Below are 14,643 nucleotides of genomic sequence, written 5' to 3' on the forward strand. Positions count from 1 at the left end.
TTTAGATCAGTGATCCCCAACCTTTTTTATGCCGCGGCCCGGTACCGGCATCAGCTGGGCGCCACCATCTTTTTTTTGATGAAAAAGTGCTTCCGGTGACCTCACTGGAAGCACTTTTTCATCAAAAAAGATGGCGGCGCCAGCGCTTCCGGTGAGCTTTTCCGGGTAGAAATGGCTTTCTACCCGGAAAAGCTCACCGGAAGCACTTTTTTATCAAAAAAAGGGCGGCGCCCAGCAATCAGCGGCCCGGTAAGACTTGTTCCGCGGACTTGTCTCGGTCCACGGACCGGTGGTTGGGGACCCCTGCTTTAGATAACAAGATTGCACTTTTCAGTTACCACATTTTCCCATAAAAACCAGCTATTTCCATGGTTTCTAATGGTGCTTGTTTCTCCTGCAGGTTTCAAAACCATCCTCTTGTAATGTAATTGGAAACATTATTATTTAGTTAAGAGGTTCCAGTATCTCTCTAGTAATCTGAGCCTCCTTCAATTAAAGTAGGCAACTACTCTAGAAGGTATAATATGATGAGTAGAGTAAGAATGATGGATAATAGAAAAGAAAATAGCAACAGCACTTAGACTTATACTGCTCCATAGTGCTTTATAGCACTCTCTCTTTACAAATGTCAGCATATTGTCCCCAACAATCTGGGTCCTCATTTTACTAACTTTGGAAGTTGGAAGGCTGAGTCTACCTTAAGATGGTCAGGATCAAACTCCTGGCACTGACAGAGTTAGCCTGCAGTATTACATTCTAATCACTGTGCCACCACAGTTTCTAACATACAATACCATCAAAGAGTAGCAAGTAAGCTCAAAAATATTAAGAGAGCCCAGTTAGTCTAATAGTTATGGCACCAGACTAGAAAGTGGGGGAGTGTAAGTTCAAGTCCCATCCCAGACACGAAAACCAGCTGGGTGACCTTGAGCCAGTCACTTTCTGTCAGCCAACCTAGCTCCTAGGTTGTTGGGGGTAAAATAGGAGGAGAAATTTGTTGGGACATATTCACCTCAAGATATTTGTAAAAATAATAAAGGTGGGATAAGGTAACGGTTCCCCTCGCACCTACGTGCTAGTTGTTTCCAGCTCTAGGGGACAGTGCTCCTCTCTGTTACAAAGCTGAAGAGCCAGCACTATCCGGAGACGTCTCCATGGTCACGTGGCCGGCATGACTAAACGCCGAAGGCACACGGAATGCTGTTGCCTTCCCACCAAAGTGGTCCCTATTTTTCTACTTGCATTTCTACATACTTTCAAACTGCTAGGTTGGCAGAAGCTGGGACAAGTAACAGGAGTTCACTTCATTACGCAGTGCTAGGGATTAGAACCACCGAACTGACAACATTTCTCATTGACAAGCTCTACATCTTAGCCACTGAGCCACTGCATCCTTAAAGGTGGGGTAGATACAAATAACTAAATAAAAATTGAAGTAAATTATTAAGAAGCTTGAAAAAAAGTAGAACAAGAGAAGCCCCTTTCACAGGAGAAGGGAAGTTCTGAGAAACTGCAAAATAAATTTTAGCACAGCATTACTAATGTCAGGATTTCAGCATTATCATGCAAACCTACCCTAAATTGATGCGTTCCACATTTTGGGAGATCTGCGATGGGATGGTAGTAAGATACCGGAAGGTGCAGTGGACTTCAGTCGGTACATAGCAGGCACAAAACTTAGGACAGGCACTACTGCCAGGAAAGACAGCCAAGAGGAACCCAAAGAGGACTCCTACTGCATAGGGATGGTTTCCTCTTCTCTTCATCTTGTGTGACAAAAGTTTTAAACCGACCATCCTTCCAGTCAAGTGTGAACAAAGAATACTCTAGAAAATAACACAACAGAAAACATCAAGAGCTTGTGACTGTGAGCAGGCTGCTTGGACTTAGTTTTTTATTAGCAGTTCTACAGAAAAGCTACAACACATTTAACCTTCAGCCTTCAGATGTTTTGGATTGCAACTGTTCCCATTCCCAACCAGAATGGGGATTACCATCTGGACAAATGGGGAGGTTCAGTCCAACACACCTAAAGAACAGCAGATTGGAGAAGGCTGCCATAAGGGTTACTTCTACAAGGTAAAAAAAAAACCCAGCAGTTTAAATACCCATAAGCATTAGTCTTCAATGATGATGGTAATTGGAAACCAAGCAGAGGTGGTATTCAACAGGTTGGACCAGTTCTGGAGAACCGGCAGCAGAAATTTTGAGTAGTTCAGAGAACAGGCAAACACCATCTCTGACTGGCCCTGCCCCCATTGATTCTCTGCCTCCCAAGTCCCAGCTGATCAGCTGGGTCTTCTTTTGTTGCCCTGCATGGGAGAACGAAGCTGGAAAGCAGGTTAGTGGGATGGGGAGGGAATTGGATTTTGCAGTAACCTTCCCCCAGGAGTGGGGAGGGAATGGAGATTTTACAATATCCCTCCCCTGCCACACCCATAAAACCATGCCCACAAAACCAGCACTTCGCCCACAACTGGCACTTCGCCCACAACCGGACTTCTGGTTTGAAGGGCTTCGGCGACAGACAGAAATCCACGATTGTGCACAGTTTCTGTCTGGGCTTGCCTCTGGAGCACCCCAAGCTGGCTGGTTTAGGGGCTAAGCCACCCCGTAGAGGTGGTGAAGAGGGGGGAGATCGCCAGCAGGGTCGAGGAGAGCCGCGTCTCTCCTCCTCAGCTGGCCATTACTCCCTTTCCCGAAGGCAGTTGCAGCGGTGGTCAGAAATGGCCACCACAAAGAAGAACTCAACCGGAAAAGAATGTGCAGGAGGAAGATAAGAAGTGAAAGTTTTGGCTGACCGGGTTAAATTGTAAAAGCAACAACCAAGGTACCCTGGAATTTAAACTTACAAAAAATAACATCACTCCCAAAGAAGAGTCGGAAGCAGCGAAGGAAAGTGAAAAGGGAAAGGTTTGGCTTTTTTTTTTCCTTATCTCTCCTTCCCTATACTGACAACTAAGAGACTTAAATAAGAAATCAAAAAAATCCGCTTTGACATCAATAGGCAATTAAGCTGAAAATAAAACAAAATGCCAAAGGGATAATAAAGATTTCTGGACATTAATTTTTTTTTTCATAAGCAGGAAGGGAGAGAAAAAAATAAGGGCAGGATCTGGAAGAGGGAGGAGACTGCCTGGAATTAAAAAGAATCTACAGTAAAACTTCAACAAGACTTCTAAAAGATACATTTTAACTAAAACTTTGCAACTAAATAGTAACCCCAGGAAGAGAAAGTGAAAAAAAAAGAGCAAAAAAGAAACAGCTTGCGTGTATTTGGATTATTTGGTGATCTTTGGATTTTTGGTTATTATATTTGAATGACTAAAATCAATTGGTTGGTTGTTTAAAAATTTATACAATGGCACCACTTCTGGATGAATTGAAAATGGAACTTAAAAAGTACAAAGAAGATGCACAAGAAGGGAAGGGTTCTTTTGGCTTCGTCTTTCAATTCTTAGAAATGGAGATTTGGAACTATGAGAAACAACAAGAAAAGACTGCAAAACAAGAAGACTGGGACAAAGAAGAAGCCATCTTTAATGAAAAAGTAATTTTATGTGGGGAAGAAAAAGGAAAGGGGGAAAAGAGAATGGAGAATTTAAGACTTAAAAAAACAACCAAAGAAAAGAAAAATAATTCAAAAAAATAAGTATAATACTGGAAAGCAACAGAAAAGGGGAATACAGAAGAGAGAAATAGAGGTAGAGAGACAAGGGGGTAAAAAGGGGAGAGAGAAGAAGAGAGGGAAGAAGGGAAGGAAAAGAAGTTACAAAGGACCGGAGCAAGATATAGAAAAACAGGACCTATTTAGAGATAATGGGTGAAAATCTAACTGAAAAAGGGATTCTGTAAAGGTACATAAGATTGTATTGTTATATTAGTAATAGAAATAACTAGAAAATTGGAAACAATGTATGATTAAAATGAGGGATAAAATAGTTAGTGTAATTTAGTGAAATGTTTGTGAATAAAATAAGTGAAATAAAATAAATGAGAAAATTGAATTAGGAAGGAACGGGAACATTTTAATTAGTTAATGTTTTATAAAATATAAGTGAAGGGGGGGAATTAACTATGGAAAGCTTATAATTGTTCCCATAAAAGTATGATATTTAATTGAAAAGTAATGTTAAAGATGTTAAGACTTTAATGAATATTAATATTAATGATAGAATTGAATTGGAATGGAATGTTGTTTTAATTATATACATTTATAATTTTTTTCTTTTTTTAAGAATACAGTGTGTATTTTAAGAATGCACCAAGCAGAATCCGAATGGAAGTTATGTATTATATTGAATGTTACAACTTTAGGGAAAAGATATAAAGGCGTCATACTCCAATCAGTAACTACAGGAGAAATTTTGTTTAATGAGAAAAGATAATAGATAATTGAAACAGGACAAAAAATATAAATGATTTGAATTGAGATGAGATAATTAAAATAAAATTGAGAAAATTAAAAGAGGGGAGAAGCTATGCAGAAAATGTAAAATAGTAATAAGATATGGAATAGAATATAAAAATGAGCATGAACCTGAATTTGTGTTGGTACGAAGAAATGTAACCCGGGATTATGCTGCTTTCAAAAAAAATGTTTTATTCATATATTTTTTTCTCTTTGTGAAAACTCAAATAAAATTTACAAAAAACAAACAAACACGCCCACAAAACTGGTAGTAAAATTTTTTCAATCCCACCACTGAACCCAAGTAAGTGATATCGTTCCAAAGCATGTCACATGACCATATTGCTTAGTGATGGCAATTCCAACAGTCCTTAGGCAAGGACTCATCCCAATCCAAGCCATTTCCAGCTTGGTCTCTCCCAGCCCTAAGCCTCACAAAAGATTCCTCTTCAACCCATCTGCCCCTTTGGCCATCCTGTGCTTCGCTTGTCCTTCTGCCCTTGATCTACTCTCCTTGCCACTCCGAACTCTCTATGACCCTGCAGGTCGTACATAACTTAGACAAGGCCTCATGTGGCCTTGGGAAAAAGGACTGGCATGGCCAATCAGCTCCCTCACTAAGCATCAGGCCAGGTATAAGCAGTTTGAGAAAGAAGATGGTGAAGATGTTGGGAACTGCAAGTGGAGTGTAGGGCCAAAAGAGGGCAAGGCAGCAGGTTGAATGGAGCATAAGGAAGCTACAGTGCAGAGTGCAGAGTGGCCAAAGGAGGGAAAATGGGGGAGGAGATAGGTGGATGGGGGAAAGCGCCCTTGCACCCAATAATAAGCACAGGTGGGCTGCCAAGCACACAGGCTTTGACCATTTAGCCAAGGAGGTGCTGCAATTACTATATCTTTGGGGACCAGGGATAAATACTGTTTGTTCAGTTCAGTAAATTTGAATGGTGGCTGAAGGAATCGTCATTAACCAAGGACCACTTATACTTCCACTTTCCTTTAAACATTCGTAGCAAGGTTTTTGCTTTTAGTGAATATGTAGCAGGGAATAGAAGAATAATATTAAATATCTGGAATAGCATTAAATAGTATTAAAAATAGTATTAAATATCGGGAATAGTATTAAAATCTGGAATTTGACATACTACTAAAACTGGAATTTGAACATTCTGCTTGATGAACCAGTTTTATTTTTAAAGTAATCATAAATCTGCATGCGATTTGTTTTTTTTTTGCTGACAAATACATCAATCTTTCCAAGAAAATTAAGCCTCAAAGAATTAGGAGTTTAAGAAGAGAACTGTCCTGGTGAAGAAGCAACAGCAACAGTGAAAACAGTGAAACATACTTTCCTCCACCTTTATAGGGAACGAAAGCTATGCCTCATCTTGTCCCTGACAACTTCTGTTTCATTCTGGTTTGTCTTTTTTGTTTTTATAATGCTACTTAAGTAGATTAGAATTAGTTTAATGGAAAATAAGAGTGCAATAAACTATTATATTGAAAATCTCCATGTTCTGTTTGGATGAGTTATTTTCTTGATACAAGTATTTTAAAAACTAGATCTTGCAATTCTATGACATCAAAGAGCTTAATGTCATTCTGGGGCCATTTGTGCCTTAATCAAACAGAACAGGCAGATTAAGAATCTTAGCCTTCATTTCTTTAGAATGTTTGCTTTGTTGATTTCCCTCTTACTAATGTCAGTGAGATGTATTTATTAAAACAATAACTTAATTTCTTAAAAAAATGTAAATGCACCTTCAGTTCCAGGTACAATAATGTGCAAGGTGCAGAAGCTGTGGTTTCTTCCTTCCTTCCAAACTATAGGATTGAGGGGTCCTTGGTGCTCTCTGAGTGTGCTTGTTTTCTTGCAGATGTTTCATTACCCTAACTAGGTAACATCATCAGCGCTAGTAAGGAGTGATGTTTGCTGTAGGATTATAGGATTCTTTTCCTAATAGTATTTTGAAACTTAAATTAGTTAAAATAGTAAAAAAAAAACTGGATTTCCCATCAAGATCCTGAATAGGAGCTTTCAAATTCTTGGTAGTTCTTATTTAAGAGTTATATGAGCCTGGAATGATGTAGGATTAGAATGTTGGTGTAGTTGTAAAAGAACAGACCTCTGGTCCCTTTTGAAGTCTCTGGATTGACTGGGCTGTCATGAAAAGGAATGTTTATTTCACTCCAAGTTATTTGGAAAAGTGGTACTAAATAAATAAAAGTTCTAATAATTATTTTTAGCCTCAATTTTTCTTTCCCAACCTAAAACCTTAGATACCATATCATGAAATACAGAAGTTATTTAAATTGGCGATTCCCTGATTTCCATGTCTTGTATTATAAAGCACTCATTTGATGTCATATTTGTCGTTAATAGATGACAAATCTTTTTACAGATGACCAGCATGTGTGGATATTTTAAATTCATTCTTAATTTATCCCCCCCTTCATTTATCAGGACTGTCACACAGCACAGCTGAGATTGGTTCCACAAAAGATGGTTTTAGGGGATGAAAAATGAAAGATAAATAGATATCCTTTGATAGATAAATAGATATCAGATATCCTTTGATAGATAAATAGATATCAGATACCCTTTGAAGTTACTGTAGAGTTGTTTAGACATTGCTCTTCTGTACACTTGGATCTTTGGAGAGATCTATATTTTTTTAAAAATGCAACAAGCCATAACCAAATAAAGATCCTCCCTTGAAGAAATCCAGAGAAGTCCAAATTTAATTTTAAAAAAGGTTCTGTGCAGGGTATTTTGTTTTTAAAGTTCTTGTCAACTCATTTCAATGAATCTGACGCCTGCCAAGACATTACAGCAATGTAGTTAAGCTCCTTACTGACAAGAATTAAAGTCTGCATTGTAAAAAATAGGCTTGCGGTTGACACCGGGAAATGCCTCATTCATGTCAGCTCAGAAATAGTTTTCATTCTCTTGCAACCAAACCAACGGAGTCTCTGCAATATCTTGAAAAACCGAATGTTATACATTTATTACTATGGCATATCTTCACGGATTGGCGCCTACCACAGACGGAGCAAAGAATCAGGTGGCATTTTGCAAAGCAGGTAGTTTTCATTTTTTAAACAGTCCTCAAACCAAGATTGGGCTGGCGAGAGGGAGGAAAAAAAGACAGAAAGAGGGCTTTCCAACACATCGTTCCAGGAAATTAAAAGAAATAAAAGGTAAAAACGTACCTGAATCTTATTACTTTTCCTCTCTAGCTGGATCCGCGTGAACGTCTCCTTACACTCCTAGGTGTCACACATCAATAGCCGAGCTTGCATGGAGGACCCGAAAGATGCGCGGCATGTGAGGGAGCCGCTGCACGGGGCATGGGTGGATCCCAGTTTGGGAGGATCAAAACACGCCCCTCGGATCCGGAGCAGGCGGGGTGGGGAGCCGAAGTCTCCACGCTTGCTCTCCTTCTAACGCCGCTTCAGTTCTCTTGCCCGGTCGCCTTTCGTGGGAAGCTTTCCGGCTTCCCCGGATCGCCCAGCGTTTCAGAAAGTCTTAACCGGGGGTGGAGGTCGCACCGACGACCCCTTCACTTCCCTTAGACATCCGCTTGGTCTCTTGAGTTTGGTTAGACGCGCTTTTCCAACTCTCCTGGAAGAAGAAAGGGGAGGAGGCGCAGTTGAGGGGCCGCCTGGATTGGCAGGTTCTCCAGTTGTCCCGGGGAACTTGGCGAAGACTCGGACTCCTGTCTGGTCTTACCAAAAGTGCTTTTTCAAAAGGCAACTGGACTTGTGGTTTTTTTTTTCCTTGAAGCCATTTTGCTTCTCATCCAAGATTCTTGAGTAAGAAGCGAAACGTCTTAAAAAAAAAAAAAAAAAAATCCAGCTGCCTTTTGAAAAAGCACTTTTGGGACAACCATGACCAGGAGGACTATGAATCTTTATAGACCTCTGTTTGGTCGTAATTCGCTGCTCCAGAGGAACTTCTCCCGCCGCCACTCGGTTCTTAAGGGCTGCCTTCCTCCTTTAAAGCAGGGAACTCCAAACTTGGCAACTTTAAGACGTGTGGACTTCAAGTCCCAGAATTCCCCATCCTGCCCTAGATGGAGCGGCAAACTTCATAGGCTTCAAAGTGGCACCATTTCGCCCGTGTGGTGTGGTAGTCCCTTTCTTGGAGCTTTCCATTCCTTCACAGAGCGCGCGAAGCTGATAGTTGGAGTTGCAAGACTGAGAAAGTAGGAAGTACAAGGTGTGCATTTCCTTCCTGGAGAACAATAGACAAAGCTTCCAAAGCATCAAATGTTCAAGTACAGGCTGGAGGAAAAGCTAAGCTGGTCTTCAACTCAGCATTCTCAGCTAGCCCTTGCAAATCCCGGGGTTTGATACATCTCTATGGTGCTAAACTGGGGAAAGCGGGGTGGGGGTGGGTTGGGGAGACACTGGCCTGGAATGGGTGGATACATTACAATATTTTTCTGAATGTCCCCCATCACTTCCAACAAAACTCTAGCATTATCTTTTCCATTAGTAAAGACAGTGCTTTGCAACAAAGTCTTAAATCCAAGACACCTTTCTTAAAACTACTAAATTGCAAGGATTTCTGGTTCTAAAAATGTTACATCAGGCAAGATGCATGAATCACACTTTCCTCTTCCAAATTATTTCCCATTTTTCCCAAGGCATAGACCTCCTATATTTAGACTTCAGAACTTTGAATATAAATCCTGTTGGAACACTGTTAGTTTGTTGATCCAACTCTGTTGCTTTTATATAACTTGGCCATTCTCATTTCAACAATTTAATTATCCCTACTTGGCCAACAAATATCGATTTTTTCCCTTCTTAAAAGCCAGAAATGACTCTAGACATTAAGCAAAGTCACTTATTTATATTGTCAACATATAAAATCTTATTTTGGCTTTCTCTTTGATGTGCCAAATATTTTTCAACCACTCTTTTCAAACTGTGGTCTACACTATTGCAGTTATTGCAAGAATGTTTATTGTGATATTTCCATTGGTTGTTTGCTTGTATTTGTTTGTAATTTTATTAGAAACTTATGGTTGAGGTATGAAAAGGATGTTCCCCTAATGAGAAATCAGGTTATTTTGAATTCATAGTAGGTGTTTCTCTCTTTGGTGAATAATAACAATAATCTATAAACTTTACATCCTGCAACATTACCTATAACACGATCAAAGAACATTTGCCTATTCCAGGTCCTTGGAAGGGGCTTAATAGGTGGATTAAAATGCCAAATCCAATCTAAACATCTGGCTGACTCTGCAATGAACCATTTTTAAATTGCCACATCCAGTCTAAACATCTGGCTGACTGTGCAATGAACCATAATTGCAGTACCTGGAGACAGCAAAAGAGAAAAACTGGATAAAAACTACAAAATACAAAGGCCTGCTAATAAAAGGAGAACAACTATAACAAAATGCCATTATAAATAGGCAGCTAGGGTAAATCCTAAAAAAATGAAGTACCAGTTGAACACCATCAACATTGATGAAATCACTGTCAGACAATTGCAAAAGGCAGTTTTCACTGAAACAGCTTACATCCTATGACACATTTACTACCATCAAACAACAACATCTTCCTATTGTAGGTCTTTGGGAAGGCCTCAATAAATGGATAAAATATCAAATCCAGACTAAATATGTAGCTGACTGTTGACTAACCATAATAATGATATAGTAGCTTCTTAAAAAACCATGGATTTACTCATTCTCCTTGTTCAATTTATTTACTTAATGTTTTTGAATCTCAAGTGGTGCCATCAATTTGAATCTTCTTTTTAAAGAGATCAAGTCCTTTTGTATTGTGTTGGAGAAGGAGCTGGAAATAAAATGGAGGCTGATTGGAAAGAAGGACACTGTTAATTGATCAACAAAACTGACAACAGCATGCAGTTCTGGGACAGTTGACAAAATGGTTGAATGAGTGGATGGATTTTTATAGGTTTCTATGACTCTGAAAGTTTGAACTGTTCCTGGGATTGGGCAATGAAGGCACTTTTGTGTCTTTTGCAATTTCAATGGTGATGGGTTAATCTTATTATATCCTAAAGGTCATGTCATGTCCTGTTCTTAGAATGTGGATGGGTGTGTGTGTAAATTTTAATCCCATCACCTCAAACCTTCTGCACATTTTGTTTATGAATAGACTGGCCCAGTCTTTCTTAATGGGCACACAATATCCATCTCTAATGACTTGAGGCTTCTGCCGGAAGCTGTTGTGGATTCTTTCTGCCTTTGTTAAGAGTTTTTTCCATTTCTCCTTTGAGGAAATATAATATTCTGACTCTTTTAATATTCCCCAAAATATTTCATTGTCCAGGATGGTACATATATTGTTTTACTAAATTCCATGTTATATTACTCTTAGTTACTGCATTTGAAATGGGTCCTTTCAAAAATCAATCAAGCTGTATTGTCAGTTATCATATATATCGAGTCGAGTTGAGTCGAATTGAATCCCATAGAATAGAATAGAATAGAATAGAATAGAATAGAATAGAACAGAAAGAGCAGAACAGAACAGAACAGAACAGAACAGAACAGAATAGAATAGAATAGAATAGAATAGAATAGAATAGAATAGAATTCTTTATTGACCAGGTGTGATTGGACACACAAGGAATTTGTCTTGGTGCGTATGTTCTCAGTGTACATAAAAGAAAAGATACATTCATCACGACTCAAAAATCATAAGATACAACACTTAATAATAGTCATAGGGTACAATAAGCAATCAAATCATACTGGGAAACAGTCAGTATAAATCATTAGGGTATAAGCAACAAGGCTATGGTCATACAGTCATACGTGGGAGGAGATGGGTGAAAGGAAGGATGAGAGATTAATAGTAATACTAATAGCAGTGCAGACTTAGTAGATAGTTTGACAGTGTTGAGGGAATTACTTGTTTAGCAGAGTGATGGTGTTTGGGGGAAAAACTGCACTTGTGTCTAGTTGTTCTGGTGTGCAGTGCTCTATAGCATTGTTTTGAGGGTCGGAGTTGAAACAGTTTATGTCTGGGATGTGAAGGGTCCGTTTTTTGACTCGTGCAGTATACAGATCCTCAATGGAAGGCAGGTTGGTAGTAAAATGTGGATAGAAGGATAGGGTTATCATGCATACAGAGAACTGTTTAGGGCAGTTTTTCCTCAGTAGAAATTGGCTAGGACAACCCTTTAAGATAAGGCTGCACAGTTTAGCAGAGTTGCTAGATGGAAGCCAGGACAAAGACACATACTTAATTTCTTTCAACGTGTTTTCCATTCAAAATTTGCAGAAAGAGAGAAACTGTTCACATTAATTCTGTTAAATGATCTGAAAAATATAATGAGGAGCCATCCATAATCCATGCAGGTGAAACATTCCTCATCAGTTATGGCAGCAGAATGCAAGGATGCAGAATGACATGTAGGGGCTATTCAGATACTCTTTTGCAGGCATCTGAGAACCATGTGTAATTCATTTGCTGAGAGGTTTTTTTTTCTGACTTGCCTGCTTTGCTGAACTCAGACCTAGAAGGACAAACAATGTCCTTTCTTTTACCTTAGACTCCTACTACAACTTTTTACTGAAGTTTAATACCCATATACTGAATGTGTGTTATAGAAATTATATCATCAATTATGAATCAGATTACCAAAGAAAGAGGACATATATTACTTTATCTAAAGAGACAAAATATATAACATATGCTAATGCTAGAGTCAATAAAGACTTTGTATTTTAAATAAAGATACTTTACATAGATATTTACTCTGACAGAACATGTTTCCTAAGGAATATTGCTTTGGCTGTAATAATTCAAATTTAATGATATGTAGATTACATGTTACCATACCTTTGAAAATAACCCAGAGATTTTCTCTGAAGTACTTCATTTTGTTCATCTAAAATTGCACCAGAAGTCTAGGTATACCTGATCAAATCGTATTTTCCAATAAATTTATAAGAAAACAAAATTTGACACAGTATTAAATGCTACATCTTTCAGCAAAATGATAGATCATCTGAGAATTCAACTGTTTCATGCAACAGATCATGAAATGGAAACTCTCCTATGTCCATTAGTCAAGCTTTCTGGTTTCTATATCAAGTATTATAGCTGTTAATGCTGTTATTTATATCATGGTTATTTGATAATATTTCCTGTTTGCTTTAAGAACCCATTGGATACCGTTTTTTAAAGTTTTGAATTCATATTGAAGAAAGTAATGTCTTTGCTTAAATTTTATATGGTGGATTTCAGTTTTCATGTTAGGGTATATCTTAACATGCCTATAATTAGATCTTCTCAAAGCCCATTTTCGCTCATCTTTCTGGCTGTCATTTCTTGCTTAGTTATCTTCATTCACTTCTACCTGCTGTCTTTTACTGGTATAAGTTTCCAAGAGTTATAGCTAATTCCATTACTTAGATTAGCTCTTTCAAAATGACCATGAATTTTGGACATACTCCTTTAAGTAAAGAGGAAGCAATCCACATCCCACTTTCCTAAGATCCCATTTACAACTCCCAAAAATTCTAGGGACACCATTCTTGGTGATTTTAAATGAATTTTTAAATGACCATTGAGACTTAAGACACCAACCTTGTCCCCAAAACACTCATATTCTCCCAAACTCCTCAAAGATTTAAAAAAAAGTCCACCCAGTCCAGTGCTGTCACAAAACCTCTAAGCATGTTCCAGCGGTCTTGAGGCAGAATAAGGGAAAAAATGGCTTATTTCAGCCTTAAGCCAAGGTCTATAGGCATCACTGAAATGTATGTGTAATTTCCCTGTCTCTTTCTACATGGTTGTTTTCCCTGGGCTGAATTTTGAATTTTGAATCTCTTGGCTTTTGGACTACAAACTCCTTGGCATAGGAACTATTCTTATGTATTTTGGCTTCATATAGAATAATGATGTGGAATTATTTCAACATGTTTCAATACAAGAAACCAGATTAGTAAGCAAGTTGGTAGGGATTTTCTAGCCCCTAAAAACAATGACCCTTTGAAGAAGTATCTTCTTTCCTCTCCCAAAAGTGATTCAGGCAGAGGGTTCCAGTAGAAACTTTGCATGGACAACTTGTTAATTCTTGGGTTTCAGTGGAAAGAAGTAAAACTCCATACATCATTGGGCGGTCTCTTTATAACCAGCCATGTTTCCAGTTGCTTCAAGATTATTTATTTATTTATTTATTTATTTGATTTGCCAATTGTTTACAAGACAATAAGTATAAATGTATACATAGTTGTGAATGGTTACATATAAGAAAAATAAAGAATAAGAGAAACAATAGGACAGGGACGGTAGGCACGTTGGTGGGCTTATGCACGCCCCCTACAGACCTCTTAGGAAAGGGGTGAGGTCAATAGTAGACAGTCTAAGGTTAAAGTTTTGGGGGTTTGGGGAAGAAACTACAGAGTCGGGTAGAGTATTCCAGACATTGACCACTCTATTGCTGAAGTCGTATTTCCTGCAATCAAGTTATTATTAGTGGTTACTGGAGAAAATGGACTGTTGAGTGTTTTGGTCTGTGGGCCAGTTATTGGTACTGTTGGGCCTCTCTATAAGGAAATCTGCCTTGTATGTACAAAAATCAGGAATGAAAAAATAATTGGATATAGCAGAAAACTAAGTTGTAGTTCTTATAGAATTAAATGGTTTAAAAGAGTAAAAGCCATCATTAAGAAGAGCTCTTTCAAAATAATGTGCTTTGACTATGATTGAAATGTAATGAAGTGATTCTTTGAAATCACAAATGCTTTTAGACAAGCCCACGCTAGTGCACTACTTGCCAGCAAATCTTGGCGCATTTTAGTTATTAAACAATTGTGATTTGGATGGGATTTATTACTAAATAGAGGGAAGGGAATTTTCTGTGTGAAATTAAACTGTGCTTTGGCTGGGATGATTGGCTGGGATGATCTTTGTCTATTCAAAATGAAAAGAAAAGAAAGGCAGAGGCTTTATATGTATTTCTGCAAATGTGTGTATATATACAAGAGAAAGAGAGGCAGTGTAAATCATTGGATTTTGTGAATGATTGGTGAATGTTGGATTTACGTGGAAGAGAGAAATCAAATATAATCTACTGGTAGTAATGAAACTATTTTGTTGGTGATAATGAGTTTCTGGTCATATGCCAAGTGGAGGTTGGAATATCTATTCTTAAATAAAAAATATGGAAGCCAATGTTCACCATAATCTATGTGTCAAAAGTCAGGTTTTTAGCATAGCAAGGAAAATCC

At 38.3% G+C, this 14,643-nt stretch overlaps 1 protein-coding gene across 1 annotated transcript in view; it reads right to left on the bottom strand.

Moving 5' to 3' along the window:
• Window positions 1–8,091, bottom strand: part of IGSF10 (immunoglobulin superfamily member 10) — a 35,287-nt gene extending 27,196 nt beyond the window's left edge. The window contains exons 1-2 of the mRNA XM_026665122.2: window positions 7,622–8,091; window positions 1,576–1,826 (exon numbers count right to left, since the gene is read on the bottom strand). Of these exons, the coding sequence (XP_026520907.2) occupies window positions 1,576–1,796 (221 nt within the window). The 5' untranslated portion in view covers window positions 1,797–1,826; window positions 7,622–8,091. The remainder of the gene's footprint in view (window positions 1–1,575; window positions 1,827–7,621) is intronic.
• Window positions 8,092–14,643: the final 6,552 nt, after the last annotated feature.

The sequence above is a fragment of the Notechis scutatus genome, chromosome 4 (assembly GCF_049901735.1).
Source record: "Notechis scutatus isolate UNSWTSFEM ecotype Mainland chromosome 4, rNotScu1.2, whole genome shotgun sequence".
Lineage (NCBI taxonomy): Eukaryota > Metazoa > Chordata > Lepidosauria > Squamata > Elapidae > Notechis > Notechis scutatus.